Source organism: Leopardus geoffroyi, chromosome C1 (assembly GCF_018350155.1).
Source record: "Leopardus geoffroyi isolate Oge1 chromosome C1, O.geoffroyi_Oge1_pat1.0, whole genome shotgun sequence".
Lineage (NCBI taxonomy): Eukaryota > Metazoa > Chordata > Mammalia > Carnivora > Felidae > Leopardus > Leopardus geoffroyi.
Window position 1 is genome coordinate 203,565,403 of NC_059328.1, and position 17,274 is coordinate 203,582,676.

The following is a 17,274-nucleotide window of genomic DNA, read 5'->3' on the forward strand; positions in this document are numbered from 1 at the left end:
GTTCGTGCTCTGTCTCTGTCTCTCAAAAATAATCATTAAAAAAAAATTTTTTTTTAAAGAATACAAAAAGTTGGGGCGCCTGGGTGGCTCAGCTGGTTAAGTGTTCAACTTCAGCTCAGGCATGATCTTGTGGTTCGTGGGTTCAAGCCCCAAATCTGCTGTCAGCACAGAGCCCACTTCAGATCCTCTGTCTCCCCATCTCTGTCCCTCCCCCACTCTCACAACCGCAAGCTCGCTCACTCTCTCTCTCTCTCTCACAAAAATGAGTAATACAAAAAGTTGGTTCCCTGCTTTCAAGGAAGAAATATGTATATCGATAAATGAACAAAATTATTAGGTTAGGTACAAACCAATGAATGTTCCACAGGCAAAAAAATAACGCCTTTGTGGTTAGTGTTTCTTCAAGGCTATGTAAGAACAACACCGTATCAATTTCCACAGGTTAATGGTACAAAACTGTAAACTGTACTTTCATCAGCAGTGGATTGTTAGCCAAATATACTATAACAACAGCTATAGTTCCAAGAGTGCCAGATGAAGGTCAAGCAGGCTTATTAGAAAAACTCTATCATTTTATTTTTAAATTTTTTTTTCAACGTTTATTTATTTTTTGGGGGACAGAGAGAGACAGAGCATGAATGGGGGAGGGGCAGAGAGAGAGGGAGACACAGAATCGGAAACAGGCTCCAGGCTCTGAGCCATCAGCCCAGAGCCTGACGCGGGACTCGAACTCACGGCCCGCGAGATCGTGACCTGGCTGAAGTCGGACGCTCAACCGACTGCGCCACCCAGGCGCCCCTCTATCATTTTATTTTTAAAACAACAATCATCATTTTGTCTTTTTTAAGGTTTAGGACCAACTTTTCTTTCAGGTACAAATTGTATCGTATGCCTTAACCAAGGTGAATGAGGGCAGTTTAATCGGCTTAGAGCAGTAGGGCTTTCTTTTCTTTCCTTTTTTTTTTTTGCGGGGATTTTTTTTTATTTGAACTAAAGTTTGCAACCCATTAATGGGATGGTGGGATGGAAATAATACAGTATGGCAACCAGCATTTAAAAAAAATGAAATAGAATATCAGTGCATCAAACATAAACATAATGACGTCAACTATCAGTTTTGGCCTCTGGTGTGTGTGTGTGTGTTTGTGTGTGTGTGTGTGTGTGTGTGTGTGTGTTGTGTATCAATGTAGTTATAAAATGGGTATAAAATGAGGGTGCCTGGGTGGCTCAATCGGTTAAGCACTCACTCTTGATTTCGGCTCAGGTCATGATCTTGTAGTTCCTGAGTTTGAGCTCCGCTTCAGGCTCTGCGCTGGCAGTGCAGAACCTGCTTGGGATTCTCTCTCTGTCTCTGTCTTTGTCTCTCTCTGTCCCTCCCCTGATTGCTCTCTTTCTCAAAATAAATGAACTTAAAACAATTTTTGTAATGGGTATAACATATGAGTAGTGGTTAGAACGTTTGAAGAACACTGACTTAGGCCTTATAAGACTCATCCTGGTGGCTGCAAAGGGATCCATGTAAAACACGACTGCTTGGAAAAGGGTGATTAAAATCATGGTTTTGTCCTCAAGGAGGGAGCTGGGGAAAGGCTGTTGGGTAGACAATCAACAGAGTGGGCTACAGCGGAAGAGTGGCCAAGTACTGCTCAATCCCATTGTTCTCATCTTCAAACCCCATGAGCTAAGAAGCCTTCTACAATCTTGGCTGCTATGCTACATCAAGTGACCCAGCACCTTCTTTACTACTTCAAACTCAAGATGGTCCACATACCACAAAATTTATCCTTTATCTCCCCTTGTGACACTAGCTTTCTCCCAAATATGTTTTCTTTCACTGATAAAATCATTGAAATTTTATCTGGGCACATGGCTATCCAGCTAAGGACTACATTTCCCAGCTAGGGAATGAGCATGACGGAGATCATGTGACTATCCGAAGTGCACAGAAGTGATGTATGCAAATTCAGGGTCATGCCCTTAAGTTGTAGGGAGCGCTCTCCTTTTCTTCCCCCTCACTCTGCTGCCTGGAGCAAGGACTCATTTGGGACCATATGGACAAAGGCAACAGCTTAGGATGGTGGAGCCACAAAATAGGAGGTGTCCAAGCCCTGGATTATTACACAAACGAGAAATTAAGCTTCTTTCTCATTTGTGCCACTGTTTTTGAGTCTCTGTCATGGCAGCTTTGCCTGAATCCTATCTAATACTTTCTTCTTATGTATTATTAGTAGCAAATGGCAGAAGCTTGAAGGGCAGAGGTACATAGACATTGGACACATCTGTTTTTAAGGTGTGTGGACTTTAAACCATACTCTCAGACAGTAACTGTTTGCTTTCATGTCTGGGGTCAAAATCCCAGCAGGCTGAGGATTAGATAGAAGGTCAGAGAAACACAATTCTTGCCCATGATATATGCTGCTTAGATTAGATTAAATCATATGGAAACATTTTAAGTTAAAAAACATAGTCAAATATTAGCAATTTTGTAAGTTTCAATCTAGCAGAACTGATGGTGGATTTCACAGATACGGCGTTCTGGAGTTCACAAATGGCAGGTTCTTCAACAACTGTTCTTTCTTAGGGACCTACGTCAAAAGCTGGACCCCCATGGCAGAGGGCCCTCACATGCACACCTGCATCAAGAGCCTCCACAATGTCATCAGCCTGACATCAGGTTGTGATCAGAGATTCTGACAAAGCCTTGAGAAATACCCTGAATCTACTGGGATGACTCATAACTATCTTAAAACAGACAAAATGAAATCAATGAAATAATAGCAGTTAGCCATAGTTTTATCGGGGTGTAGACTTTGGGAGGAGGCAAAAGACTTAGGTCATGATATGACTTAAGCCCAAATGTGTGAGCCACAAGATTAACCTCTTTTTATGGAGCTCACTGTGCCCCACTGCAGATAACAGAGGATTGCAGATAGCAATCTCCTCTCCCATCCCCCAGTCAGTATGACAGTATGGTAGTATGGCAGATGGCCATCCAATAGCTTATATATTATGAATACTGATTCTCTTGGCCTCAATTCCAAATTCTTGGGAAAGAATCTGATTGGCCGTATAGCCAGATACAGAAGATGCTCCTGGTGCCCCGGGCCACATTTGCTTGGTCCATCTACGACTTCAGCTACTGCTGGGGACAGTTCCTATAAGCCTTACTGGCTTCCCACCTCAAAACCCAGCCTCACCATTTCTGCCCCCGGGGCAAAGCCTCCATAGCTCAGTCAGCTCACACACAGGTGCAGATTGGCTGTGCCAAGTGGGTGTGGGAGAGTTATCACCCCCAGCAACAATCCCCAACTTACGGCAGACAGGAGTCCGCCCAGCCTTCTGTCCTTTAGAAAGACAATTCTGAGGTGCATTCTATATCCCAGTGGAACTGAGCTCCTATTACCACAGTGGTAATCAGCTCAATAACATTTTCTTTTTAATGTTTATTTATTTTTGAGAGAGAGACTGTGTGTGAGTAGGGGAGGGGCAGAGAGAGAGGAGAGAGAGAGAATCCAAAGCAGGCTCCATACTGCCAGCGCAGAGTCTGACATGGGTCTTGAACCCATGAACCGTGAGATCATGAGTCACTGAGCCACCCAGGCACCCCTCAGTAACATTCCTTTTTTTTTTTTTTTTAACATTTATTCATTTTTCAGAGACAGAGAGACAGAGGGTGGGGGAGGGGCAGAGAGAGAGAGGGAGACAGGACAGAATCTGAAGCAACCTCCAGGCTCTGAGCTGTCACCAGAGCCCAACACGGGGCTCGAACTCACAGACCGCCAGATCATGACCTGAGCCAAAGTTGGATGCTCAACCGACTGAGTCACCCAGGTGCCCCTCAATAACATTCTCTATTGGTTTTCTTTCCTTCCTTGTCTCTGTCTCCTACTTTGGCTGGGATTACCTCCCACATGAACCACCTGCACCCAGATCCTTATCTCAGGCTATGCTTTTGGGGCAACACAAGCCTAGATACCTAGTATGTGTCAGATGATTACCCCCACACCAGTCATCATTGGGAGGGCAGAAACATGGTTGTCCTGAGCCACCCCAGGGTGTGAGGGTAGGTTGAGGGAAGCAACAGCCAGAATTTCCCTGAAGGAATGGCCAAAGTGTACCCCATACACTAACCCCATTTGGCTGAGCTTTTGCATAGAGGTAAGTCAAGGTGTTTCCTGCAGATAAGGTTGGGATTTTTCTTAAAATGTTTTTTTCTAAGTACTTCATAATTGCTCTGGGAAAACAGAATTCCCCCCTTTCATTTTATCCTTTCAGTGACATATTGGAAAGTTACTTCTTTTTTTTTGAGAGAAAGAGAAAGACTGTGCACATGTGCGAGTAGGGGAGGAGCAAAGAGAAGGAAACGGAGAGTATTCCACGCAGGCTCCACACTATAAGCACTGAGCCCAACGCGGGGCTCAAACCTATGAACCTTAAGCTCATGACCTGAGCCGAAGTTGGACACTTAACTAAGCCACCCATGCACCCCAGAAAATTTACTTATTTTAAAATATCTATCTCATACCTAAACTCCTTACTGAACTCTAATTCTAAACACTGCCCCCACTCCAGTTCAAGCCATCATCATCTCTTGCTTGGATTGTAGCAGCTGGTATCCTATCTGGTCTCCCTTCTTCCGATCTCCTAGTTCCTCTGATCTGTTCTCCACTCTGAAGCCAGGGTGATCTTCCCCAAATACAAACCTGATCATGTTCCTCCCCTACTTAAAGTTATCTGTAGTCTCTTGTCATATTTATGTTGAAATTCTCAATACTACTGTGGCCTCCACTGTCTGAGCTACTGTGACCCCTGCTAGCTCTCCAGCTTCGCCTCCAGATTGCTTTTTATACCCTAAGATCCAGATGCCCCAAGCTTTCTTAAAGTTGATGTAAAGACCTCGTTCCCTCTCTTATCTCCGGGTCTTTGTCCCTGCTGATTCCTCTGCCTGGGATACCATCTCCTTCCACTCTACTCCTCTCTCCCTTAGCCTTCACTTAGCTATCATGCACTCATCCTTCAGGTTTTGACTTAAAAAGATACTTGTCCACCCCAGACTGGGGGTTCCTGAAATGTATATATTTGCCCTGTATGACATGTCTTTGCATATATCATCCAGTTGCTTCTTCATATGTTTTGATTAAGCTTTTTAAATTTTTTATTTCATTAAAAAAATTTTTTTTTTAATGTTTATTTCTGAAAGAGAGACAGAATGCGAGCAGGGGAGGGGCAGGGAGAGAGAGGGAGACACAGAATCCGAAGCAGGCTCCAGGCTCGGAGCTGTCAGCACAGAGCCCAACGTGGGGCTCTAACTCACAAACTGAGAGATCATGACCTGAGCTAAGTCGGACGCTTAACTGCCTGAGCCACCCAGGCGCCCCTATTAAGCTTTTTTTTTTTAAAGTTTATTTTATTTTTATTTTCAGAGAGAGTGAGCTGGGTAGGAGCAGAGGGGGAGGGGGAGAGAGAGAGAGAGAGAAAGAGAGAAAGAGAATCCCAAGGAGACTCTGCACTGTCAGCACAGAGCTTGACTCGGGGCTTGATCTCACCAACCCGTGAGATCATGACCTGAGCGGAAATCAAGAGTCGGATGCTTAACCGACTGAGCCCCCCAGGCGCCCATATGTTTTTATTAATAAGCTCCCAGGGGCCCCTCAGCAGCTGAGGGGCTGAGTTCCTACCTGTGAGAACAGAGGAGACCATGACAGCCTGACACAACTTACTTCATTCTTACAGCAAAACAACTTTACTTCTAAAAACAATTTTTGAAATACTATCAAACCCACATAAACAAAACCACACAATTCTAGGCACTGCGCTGGGTGCTAGGGACCCAGAACTAGGGAGACGTGGTCCCTGATTTCCCAGTACATTGATGTGCGCCTGTGTGACCAGCTGATTACAATAAGGTGATGTGGGTGCTAGCACAGAACCAGGGAGATCACAGAGCAGGTACTGGGGAGGGTCAGGGAAGTCTTACGGAAAGGGCATCAGAGCTAAACCTGGAGGAAGGATCCGCAGATCCGGAGAAAATTCTGCACTTCGAGGAAATATGGGCATCTTCAGCTCGTGGACAGGAAGTGCAGCCGTGGCAGCGGACGAAAGGGCGAGGGGGAAGAAAGTGTGAGAGCGAGAAGCGGGCAAGGGACCCAACTGTAAAAGACCCCAAGCTACCCCAGCCCGCCTTCCCCAAGATATCTACCCTCGTCCTCGCCGGTCCTTTCGCTCTTCTGGGAGCAAAACCCGCGCGCAAGATCCCCGCGCCGCGCGCGGCCACGCCCTCGCCTCACCCAGCAGGGAAGGGCGGAGCTCTCCTCTGCAAGGGCGCTCCTCCCGCCGCCCCGAGACTGCGCGGGACGTGCCCGCCCTGCGCGATGACGTCAGTGCGCCCGCGCGCGCCGGGGGAGGAGTGGGATCCCGCTGGTCGGGAAGGGCTCAGGCTCCGGTAACTCGGGCTGGGCGGGGGAGAGGAAAGGGCGGGGCTGGGAGCCCCCCAGAGTGCGGGGTCGTGGCCTGGACCCGGCGCGGGAGCCCTAGACACGATCAGCGCCGCTTCTTCGGCCAGCCGGCCCCGCCCGGTCCAGCGATGGAGTTTCCGGACCTCGGGGCTCACTGTTCCGAGCCGAGCTGTCAGCGCTTGGGTGAGGGGCGGAGCGCGCGGGGGGCGGGGCCGGGCCCGCGGGGCTTGGGGCTGAAGGTGGGGCGAAGGGTGGGCTCCGGGGCTGGAAGTGTCAGAGGAGGGCGGGGATCGAAGTTGGGGGCGGTGGCCAAGGGGGCGTGGCTAAGGAGATGGAGCCTAGGAACGGGTATAGTTTGCTGCAAACCCGGTGGCCGTTTTTCCTTACCGAGTGGAAGGCTTGAGTGAGTGGGAACGACGTCGAGGTCCCGCTGGGCCTGCAATCCGACCCACTTCTTGCAGATTTTCTGCCGCTGAAGTGCGACGCCTGTTCGGGCATCTTCTGCGCAGACCATGTGGCCTACGCCCAGCATCACTGTGGGTCTGCTTACCAAAAGGTGAGGGGGCGGTCTGAGGGTGAGAGGGGGCGGGTGGAGAAAGCATGCAGCATCTCCGGAATCCCTCTGCCTCTCTTTTCCTCTGCTTTATTGCTTTGAGGCTCAGCGGTGCAAACATTGTTTCCTTGTGCGTTATAGGGGGCATATCCAGGTTCTTTCAGGGAGGCTGTTTCAGGACCAGATATTTGGTTGGACTGGGAGCGGGCCACAGACTGAACCCTGCTCCTTAACTCTAGGATATCCAGGTACCTGTATGCCCACTCTGTAATGTGCCTGTACCTGTGGCCAGAGGGGAGCCCCCTGACCGTGCTGTGGGGGAGCATATTGACCGAGACTGTCGCTCAGATCCAGCACAGCAAAAACGTAAGGTAAGCATTGGAGGGGTTAGCCATGACCTAGCTGGGACCATGGATGCTTGCAAACTGGAACAGCTGTTATGATGGGGTTCGAGAAGTGGGGGTCAGAGTCTCAGCAGAGGCAAACCTTCCCACTCCACCTCAGATCTTCACCAATAAGTGTGAACGCTCTGGCTGCCGGCAGCGAGAAATGATGAAACTGACCTGTGAACGCTGTGGCCGAAACTTCTGCATCAAGCACCGTCACCCACTGGACCATGATTGCTCTGGGGAGGGTCACCCAACCAGCCGGGCAGGGTAATTGCAACCAAGTCCAGTACTTGTGCCTTTAGGATCTCCCCATCCTTTTGGAACTTATTCAGCCTCTTTCATTACAAGTTGGGGAGCTTCAAACCTGTTGCCTTTGGCTAGGGGAGTCTTTTAGCTTCGTTTTCAAGTGCCTATTTTTCTAGACTGTTTGGAGGAACTCCCCTCCTGACTTCCTGGGTAAGGCCTGGGAGGAGCCTGCAAGCTATCCTTGGAAGCATGCCAAGAGTGTCTCTTCTCTACAGACTTGCTGCCATCTCCAGAGCACAAGCTTCTTCTACAAGCACCATCCCCAGCCCGAGTCGGACATTGCCTTCATCTACCTCTCCCAGCAGGTAGGCCTGCCTGTTTCTCCTCTCCCTTTTTCCCCTTTGCATCTCTGACCTCAGCCTCTTGAATGTCTGCCGTAGAGCCACAACCCAGTCTCCATCCCGGACAGCCCCTCCGGTGATTGCTCTGCAGAATGGCTTGGTGAGTTGGGTGGAGGTTGGATGGACAGAAGGAAACCCACACGGAGAATAAAGTCCAAGGCAACTGGTCTCTCTCCTTTTTACAGAGTGAGGATGAGGCTCTGCAACGAGCCCTAGAACTGTCCCTGGCAGAGACCAAACCCCAGGTCCCAAGGTACCTACTCTGGTGAAAGACGATGGGATGCGGGCAAAAGCTCAGATTGGAGGGAGGTACGTGGGACCACTCCAACCCCATGTAGGATGATGGCTAGGCACTTGGGCTCAAAATGAAGCTTATTAACTATATGATCTCTGACAAGTTCTTTTAACCTAAAAGGTTAGAAGGTTCTTAGTTTCCTCTAAAATGGAACAGTACTAATACCAACCTACTTATAGGGTTGTGTGGAGATGGAGATAATACTCAGAAGTGCTTAGCACGGCGATGCCTAACAGATAAGACACTCATGTTTCAGATATTATTGTCATCTAGTTTAAGCTGTTCCTCCCTCTCAGTTCTCAGGAGGAAGAAGACTTAGCTTTAGCACAAGCACTATCAGCAAGTGAGGCAGAATACCAACGGCAGCAGGTATGAGGACTGGGTGGGGAGAGTTGAGGTCCTGCGTTGGGAGTTTGGGGGGCTTTCTTCAAGTGGTAGAGAGTGTGGAATGGTGGTTATCCTTTTGTTTTTGGTGTGACTCTAGCCCACGCTGGGCTCTGAAGTGAGGACTGTCCCTCATTTCCTTGACGTCGCACCCTGTCTTCCTTCCCTTCCTTCCCCCTTCCTTGCTCCAGGCGCAAAGTCGCACCTTGAAGCCGTCCAACTGCAGCCTGTGCTAGGGCCTTGGGCTTGGGGAGGGAGGCTCGGCTGAGGAGGACTGTGGCCCTCACACCTCTAGGGTACAGAGGGAGAGGAGGCTGGGAGCAGCCTGGAAGACTGAGGAGAAGGAGAAGAAACGGAGGCCCCCTCCAGGGAGCGTCAGGAGGAACAGCTGTGGAGCCCAGCCCACAGAAGGCCCCGCTGGCCTCTCCAGCTGCATAGGAGAGAGCGGCTAGAACCATCCGGCGGCTGGGCCTCGGGGAATGCCGGCCAGGCCCCGTTCAGCTCCCTGCATCATGTAATCCCCCTTACACTGGGGCTGCCTCATGCCGAGGGGACAAGGAGGGGCCTGCAAAGAATAAAGGATCTTGGCAGTCAATAAGACCTCCAAGTGCTGTGTTTCTTTCTCCTCTACAACCGAAACCAGGGGGGTCCTGTCAAGAATGCTCTCCTGACTTAAGTGTAGAGGCCCACGGCAGTACCCCACATCAAAGTCACAAGGATCCTGGCATAGTCCACACTTTTATTTCCCCAAAAAGTGCTTTTCTGAAAGGTTCTTTGCTCTCACTATAGCTAGCACCATACCCCAACCCCAGCATGAAATATACTGGGAAAAGGGATACATCTTATTCCCTTCTGAGTTTTCCTCTTGGAGGGAAGTGGCCACAACTCTTGTCACTGTGTCTCAGTCTGGGATTTGGTGTCTTCAGAGACTTCTTCCTGTCCCCGCTGCTGCAGCTGCCACATCTCCGCATACACCCCACCTCGGGACAACAGAGCCTCGTGCCTGGGGCAAAGTGGAAAGTGTAGGTCCCAGCTATCCGTTCAACCCCAAGAGTCCTCACCAGCAGCCCACAGAGATGAGTAAGATTGGCAAGGGAGATCCCTTTCAGAAACTCCTGGGATTTCACCTTTTCCTGGGGCCCCCAATTCAGAGGCCCTGCCTTATTCATCCTGCTGTGTTCCTTACCGTCCTCTCTCCACAATGCAGCCATCCTTGAAGACGAGGATCTGGTCGGCATCAACCACAGTTGAGAGCCTGAGAAATCAGAACTGGGTTATGCACCACACAACACGAGTGGGCCCCCCGCCGCCTGCTGCCCCGGTCCTGTACCTGTGTGCTACTACGATGGTGGTGCGGTTGGCACAGACTTTGGCCAGAGAAGCCTGGATGGCCCTCTCATTAGACGTATCCAGCGCCGATGTTGCCTACAGAGAGGATCTGTGTAAACCTGCCCCTGCCACCCCAAATCCCCATGGAAGGAGGATGCCAAGCTGCTAGCTGAGGGAGGCCTCGGGAATCAAAAAGAATCTGTCTGCACTTGAGAACCATAAGGTGTTTTTATGAAGCCGGGATTCATGAGATCTATCCGTGAGGGAAAACTGCCCACCAGGAATGGCCTGGCCACAGGCAAAGGAGGAAGGAGGAGACTGGGCTGCCCAGGGTTCTCACCTCGTCCAGCAGAATGATGTCTGGAGCCTTGAGAATGGTGCGAGCAATGGCCACACGCTGCTTCTCCCCACCACTCAGCTTCAGTCCCCGCTCGCCCACCTGCGTCTCGTATCCTGTGAATATCGCCCACCTCCCTCAAGTCACACATAATAAACTTGGTTTCTGTGACCAGACGGGCAGGAAGGGATGGAACAGAGGTCGGGGGGGTGGGGACAGCAGGACTCAATCAGGCAGGGCACGGACTCTGCAGGGAAGCTCACCTTCAGGGAAAGCCAGGATGGTGTCATGGATGCCCGCGGCCTGAGCAGCAGCCACCACCTCCTCGTCCCCGGCTGTGATGCAGCCATAGCGGATATTGTTGGCGACGGTGTCATTGAAGAGGACGGTGTCCTGGGGCACGACTCCAATGTGAGACCGGAGGGAGATCTGGGTCACCTGGGGCCAAGAGACCATATGCCTCAGCCTGTGAGACTGCCCCAGGCCCGGGAGATAGGACGGACTGGAGGGAAGCACATGGGATGAGGTACAGGAACCCTGTCACCAGCCCCCCAAATAATTCTAGCTGTGGGGGCAAATCACTCGACCTTCCCGAGTCTGTTTCCCTGTCTACAAAGAGAAAATACGCTTTTTACGCTCATGACTACTTCACTTGGATAGGCCACGGAATGCCAAGAATGCTGAGGTCTCTTGCTGCAGCTTTCTGCAGGGGTGACATCTCCTTCTCTCCCTGGAGAGTGGCCAGCACTTCACAGAACGCTATTCTTTCACACACAGGCCCCTAAATCACAAACTCCTCCCGAGCAACCTTACCTGGGAAATGTCCTGCCCATCTATTCGGATGCAGCCAGAGCTGAGGTCATAGAAGCGGAACAGCAGGCGCAATACTGTGCTCTTCCCTGCTCCAGATGGGCCCACCTGTTGCATTGGAAACAGAAGGAAAATATTTTCAGGCCCACTGGCTTTTAAGGCTTGCTCTCCAAGAAGCCACCAATGTCCGTGGAGGCTGCTACATTCAAGCCTGTGGCCCACTGTGACAGGATTCTGACTCCACAGCCTGGGTCATAAATTTCCACGAGCACCGCAATAGGGAAACTCAAGGAGTCTGGGCCAAGGGGCTGGGTCTCCTCTCACCAGGGCCAGTGTCTGTCCAGGCATGACAGTGAAGGACACATCCTGTAGGGTTTCTCGCCTGCAAGGAAGGGTGGGCATGGTCAGCAGGCCTGCTGCACTCCCAGTGCCCCCTTCCATCAGCAGAGCTGCTACCGGGCCCTGCCCCTCCCCTGCTCAGGCTCTCTTTCTAGGCAGTGGTGGGCTGAGAAGCAGGGATGGCGTGGGGGTGGGGATGGGGAGGGTGGGGAATGGGGACAAGATTGCATATGGACGGTGGGAAAGGGGGCTGTGAGATGGCAAAAGGGGGGCTCACCCACTGGTATAGCTGAAGTGCACATTCTCAAATTCTATCTGGCCCTTCTGGAAACGCAGGGGCCCTGCTCCAGGAAGGTCCTTCACCTGGGAGAGTGGGACCCAGGCATGTTGCCATTACAGGTCTGGTACTCTCCAGACACCAGGAACACCATGTGGGCTCCCACTTCCCCACACACACCCCCCAACCCCCCCCACTTCACTCACTTCTGCCTTCTCTTTCAGCAGGTCGAACATGTTCTCCATGTCGATGAAGTTTGTCTGGATCATCCTGCAAAAACAGTGCTGGCTGGGGCTCCTCTGAGGAGCTGGGGAAAGAACTGTGCATCCTCAACAGGTGAGGGTGGGAGATCAGTTACCTGTAGTAGGTGCCAAACCAGTTGAGGGGCATGTACAGCTGGATGATGTAGGTGCCAAACAGCACAAAGTCCCCAACCTTGTGAAGATCCACAGAGAAGTGCAGAGTCACAGAAGGCCTTCAGGCTGTCACCTTCCCGCTTCCCACCCAGGAACCTGGGGGCCCAGACATAGGCCCTCTGCCCTGTCCCCAGCACAATTCTCTGACCTGTAGCTTCTGCTCACTGACAAAGTACGCGCAAAGCAGGGAGCCAGCAAGGAGCCCAAGTCCAATCACCAGATTCTGGGTCTGATTTAGTAAAACCAGTGAAGCATTTGACTTCCACTCCAAATCCTGGGGCAATAATACGGGGCAGGGGTTAGCGGGGTGGGGGAGGATGTCACATATACACTCTCACCAAATCCAAACCTGGGCCCAGGCATCTTCAACCTCAAATTTTCAGCCAGAACCGTACTCCTCTTGGCCCTGGCAATTCCGCGAGGCTAGGCCATTGCTCTCGGCAGGCCTCAAACTAGCATCCTCACCTGATAGTTGATAATGGCCTCTCGATAGCGGTCCACTTCGTAACCTTCCGCGTTATAATACTTCACCTGATGAATTCAAACCACGGTTGTAAGACGTGGCTGCAGCATTTACACCTGGGTTATTTCCTCCAGGTCCCCAATCCCCCCTTCCTCATTTTAAACAGCACCCCCCCCCTCCCAGCTCCCTAGCAGCCCCGCCGGTCCCAGACACGCTGCTCCACCAGCCACTGTGCCTCACGCTACTGCCACCGAGGCCTTCCTTACCGTCTCAAAGTTTAGTAAAGAGTCCACGGCTCGTGCCCGGGTGGCATTTTCCTGTAGGTTCATAGCACGTCGAAACTTTGTTCTCCACTCAGTGACCACAATGGTCAGGACTGCGAGGGACAGGAGGAGGAGGGAGAAGCGATCAAGACATCACCCCAAACCAGAGACCACAAGAGGATGTCTGCTATCTGCCACATACACGTGAACCCTGTACTACAGGCCAGGGACCCAGATTCCCAAAGGGAAAGAGCACTAAGCTCCCTGAGGGAAGGGGCTGTGACAGAGACACCTTTGCAGCCTATGCAAAGCCTTGCGTGTGAAAATGCTTCATTGGTGGCCAAGTGAAGCCAAGCTGCATCTGGTTACACAAATGAGGTTTCTCCTTGCCCTGTACCCACAGCAAGCCCCTAATGTGACCAGGATGCCCTTCCCTGGCCCTCCATCCAGGCTGAGCTAAGGTTCCCCTGGCAGAGGAGGAGGCCAACCCATCATGTTGGGGAGCAGCAGGAGCTTATTCAAGTCCACTGATCTACAACCTCCCCGTGGTGGGCCACCTGAGTGGGGGCAGGACTCATGCCCAAGGGAGTCCCTGGCATAGTTCCGGGAGACGCCTTCACCAAGCAGCACTCACTGAGGTAAAGACTCATGCACAGGAACACAATGAGGCCAAACCAGGCGTTGAAGAACATGCTGAAGTAGATGATGCCAATGGTGATGTCAGCCAGGGTGGGGAGGACGTTGAACACCAGGTAGCTAGGAGGGCAAGTCAAGTGACAAAGAAAGGTTTAGGGGCTTAGAGCCAGCAACTCTGCCTCCAGGAATTTCAGCGTGGTGTTTTCTTTTTCTTTTTTCTTTTAAACGTTTATTTATCTTCAAGACAGAGAGAGAGAGTGCACGCACGCACATTCGTGCATGAGTCGGGATGGGGCAGAGGGAGAGGGAGACAGAGAATTCAAAGCAGGCTTCGCACTATCAGTGCAAAGTCCGACGTGGGGCTCAAACTCACGAACCGAGTTATCATGACCCGAGCGAAGTCAGATGCTCAGCCAACCGAGCCACCCAGGCACCCTAGTGTTTTCTTTTTCAATAGCAACAGACCAGAATCAAGCTAACTAACCCTCAAGAGGTGGGTGGCTAAGTAAACTGTACCTGCCCCAAGCACAGAATGCCATGTCAATTAGAATGAATGAGAGGGAGCTTCATGCATAGTAAGAATATATCTCTCTAATGTCTTATTAATAAAGCAACTCTAAGAATGACACCTATGTCATGATACTGCTTGTTTTATGAGAACCCTCCCCAATATCATATTAGTGCTGTGAGTCTCCACATATACGTGTGAACATGTAAAAAGCAGAACTCAACATACTAGATGGAGTGGGAACCTTTGGAGAAGTAAAATTTATAAGATATTACATAAGGTATTTGCTCCATTTTATTTGTCTTATTATGAGAGCAGGTGCATGCTAATCTTGAAGTCAAAAAAAAAAAAAAAGGACGGAGAGGCAGCTGAAGCTGGGTGCTTTCTCTGGACAGCCCCTTCATTCCTGTGTCTCCAGCCCCACCCTCCCACACTCCATTTCCACTGGCCTGGCACCTGAGCAGCCCTGTGACGCTGGACGTGCCCCGGTCTACAATCCGTAGCACTTCCCCCGTTCGGCGCCCCAGGTGCCAGCGCAGCGAGAGCTCATGCAGGTGGGAGAAGAGGCGCAGCTGCACCTGTCGCGATGTGAACTGCTGCACCCGGATCCACAGGAACGTGCGCAAGTTGCTCACAAAGCCTGGGGGGAGCCAGGGGGGGCCTCAGTAGAGCTTAGGGGCCAAATGACATCGGCCCAGTACCCAGACATGAAAAGTCTGAGAACCCCAAGGAGCCCCAAGGGGCCAGGGGAGGGATGCTTGGGGGAGGAAGGCAGGGAGGGACCAATACCAGCCAGGGGGATAGCAGAATCCCTCATACCTGTGCTGCCAGTGCCACCGCCCTGGAGGAACTTGAGGAAGACATAGGTGATAACAGTCCAGGCCAGGGAACTCCAAGGTGCCTTCTCAGTCAACAAGTTCACTATGGTGGAGAAAATAAGTCAGAGGCCACTTATGGCCCCCAGGACACTCTTCAGAAGAAACCGATCCGGGCACCAGCCACAGCCTCTTTCTGATTATCCAGCTCCTAACACTGTCCCACCTTCCTAGGTTTGGGCCCCCACCCCTCACCAGGCCGAATAAAGGACGAGAAAGAGCTGAGCTGGCACTCCTTCCCCCCTCACCTATGTTCCTGTAGAAGATGGGGACCAATACGTTCAGCCCCCGTTCCAATCCCATGAGTCCCAGGCAGATGAGCACAACAAGCTGCAGAGCTGGACTCCCTCCAGGCCACAGATAGCCACTCAGTAGGCGGAGCTTCCTGCCAAGGTCTCGCCAGGTAGAGCCTGGTGCTTCCTCTGTTGACTGAACCTAGGAATGTAAAACACATAGGGGAGGAGAGCTCAGAAATCAGAGAGAAGTGCCCTAGAGGCACCTGAGTGGCTCAGTCGGTTAAGTGACTAGATTCTTGATTTCGGCTCAGGTCATGATCTCACAGTTCATAAGATCAAACCCCACATTGGGCTCTGTACTCACAGCACAGAGCCTGGAGCCTGCTTAGGATTCTCTCTCTCTCTCTCTCTCTCTCTCTCTCTCTGCTCCTTTCCCATTCGCACACACACTCTCTCAAAATAAATAAGTCAACATTAATAAAAAAAAAAAAAAAAAAGGGAAGTGCCCTAGCCAAACCCCTCTAGGGAAAATGTATGGGACTACAGCTTCCAGTTATCTTAGACCCCAAATGATTCCTGATGAGGTCAGAAAGCCTCGGGTGGCATAAACTGAGATTTCAGAAAGAAGTATTATGGTGGCAAAAAAGGATGACAGGCAATGAAACTAAGACAGGCCCTAAGGTTCAGAAATTCAGGTGTACCTGGGACCTCTCTACATCTTGATCTTCTTCATTAACCTTCAAGGCGTAGGACTGGGGACGAAGTCCAGGGGCCCAGAGTCCCAGGATAAAAAGCCCTCCAGAGACCACATACCGCAGCACCCATAGGCTAAATTGGACCTAGAATGAAACGCGTAGGGAGAGCATCAAGGAAGGCCAAAATGCCATTGTTACCACTTAGAACAGGGCTAGGGAATGGGGCAGGGCACACACCCAGCTCAGGGGCCCAGCATCAAACAGGCTTTAAAAAAATGTAGAGTGACTCAGCACAGACACACCCCACCAGCTGGCTATCAGCAACCTGCCAAGCAGGCCTCCTCCTTTTTCCCTTAGAGGCATCCCAAAGTGTGGAGCCAGTGTGACTAGACATTCTGTCTTTCTCCCCAGCCCTTGCCACTCATGATTCTCCATTCCCCACAAAGTCCCTTACCTTCTGGCTCAAGTCTGCCCTTGCCCACCACCACTGTGGGCTGTTCCAAGACACAAGGGCCAAGTTCTCAGCTGCAAACGCCACAGTCCACAGGAGCAGGAGACCCAAGCTGTGCCTGAACTCGATCCAGATGCCCATTGCTAGCCTTTGCCAGGCCTGATTGCGTTCCACCACCAGCAGCCCCAGGCCACAGGCGCTGGCCAAAGTCCCAAATATGGAAGCCACTAGTAGGTAGCCTGGCAGCGGGGCTCCCCCAGTAGTGCCCACCCGGCCAACCAGGGTAGCTAGGGGCAGCGTCACCTGGAGTGTAGCCAGAAGTAGCTGCAGCCCATAAGGAAGGACAAGGGGGCCGGCGCTCCAAGACAGCTCACGGGAGCCAGCTGGCCACTCCCGACGCTTGCAGGTAAGGGCTAGCACCAAGGCCAGAGCCCCCAGGGCCATCAGTATCGAGGGCACAACCGTGAAGAAGAAGCAGGGACTAAGGCCACCCTTCTCCCAGGCCGGGCCCACGGGCCCTTCGGCCTCGCAGTAATTGCCCACAGTCACCATGGTAATGCGTGGCCGCCGGCCGAGGCTGCGGGGACTGCGGGAAGGGAGAACGGGACCGGCTGCTCAGGGCGGGACGCGAATGCCAGGGTGTCTCGGGTCATGGAGACAAGGGGCGCCAAGCCGCGGGCCTCTCGGGCAGGGACACACGTGGGTCCGGCCACACTACCCACTCTCTTCGCGCACGCGCCGCCGACACGCACTCACGCAGGGCACGTACGCCGTCTTCGGCAGTCCGTCCGCCCCTCGCTCGCAGCCCAGGCAGGACCCTCCTGCCAAGTCCGGGCCCAAAGGAATGTTGAGCATCTGACTGGAGCGGCTCTGGCGCAGCAGCCCTGCCCACCGGGGGGCGGCCTCAGCCCCTACC

General features: G+C 51.9%; 2 protein-coding genes and 1 long non-coding RNA gene across 6 annotated transcripts; 2 read left to right on the top strand and 1 right to left on the bottom strand.

The window, feature by feature from the left end:
- The first annotated feature begins 6,375 nt into the window (after window positions 1-6,375).
- On the top strand, window positions 6,376-9,323 carry ZFAND2B (zinc finger AN1-type containing 2B). 4 transcript variants are annotated; one of them, XM_045481349.1, is made up of 9 exons: window positions 6,376-6,638; window positions 6,917-7,011; window positions 7,248-7,379; window positions 7,513-7,664; window positions 7,919-8,008; window positions 8,084-8,144; window positions 8,230-8,297; window positions 8,636-8,708; window positions 8,915-9,323. In XM_045481349.1, exons 1-9 carry the CDS (start codon window positions 6,584-6,586, stop codon window positions 8,957-8,959), a joined length of 771 nt encoding a protein of 256 aa, XP_045337305.1. In that variant the 5' UTR covers window positions 6,376-6,583; the 3' UTR covers window positions 8,960-9,323. The 4 variants fall into 4 exon arrangements, with proteins under 4 accessions (XP_045337305.1, XP_045337303.1, XP_045337304.1 ...); XM_045481347.1 differs by having other exon boundaries at window positions 6,379-6,638; window positions 8,063-8,144; XM_045481348.1 differs by having other exon boundaries at window positions 6,379-6,638; window positions 8,063-8,144; window positions 9,019-9,323.
- Window positions 9,324-9,442: 119 nt separating this feature from the next.
- ABCB6 (ATP binding cassette subfamily B member 6 (Langereis blood group)) lies at window positions 9,443-17,274 on the bottom strand. The gene is made up of 19 exons (XM_045481321.1): window positions 16,362-17,274; window positions 15,914-16,051; window positions 15,225-15,411; window positions 14,921-15,022; window positions 14,558-14,741; window positions 13,592-13,713; window positions 12,961-13,070; window positions 12,697-12,762; window positions 12,380-12,505; window positions 12,174-12,250; window positions 12,022-12,085; window positions 11,816-11,901; window positions 11,524-11,581; window positions 11,203-11,307; window positions 10,653-10,827; window positions 10,393-10,505; window positions 10,054-10,148; window positions 9,910-9,978; window positions 9,443-9,726 (listed from the first exon to the last, which is right to left on the bottom strand). The coding sequence occupies exons 1-19, from the start codon at window positions 16,908-16,910 to the stop codon at window positions 9,615-9,617; spliced, it is 2,538 nt and encodes an 845-aa protein (XP_045337277.1). The 5' UTR covers window positions 16,911-17,274; the 3' UTR covers window positions 9,443-9,614.
- On the top strand, window positions 12,043-14,219 carry LOC123599501. Its single transcript, XR_006713169.1, has 2 exons — window positions 12,043-12,151; window positions 13,053-14,219. It is a non-coding gene; the product is annotated as an uncharacterized LOC123599501 (long non-coding RNA).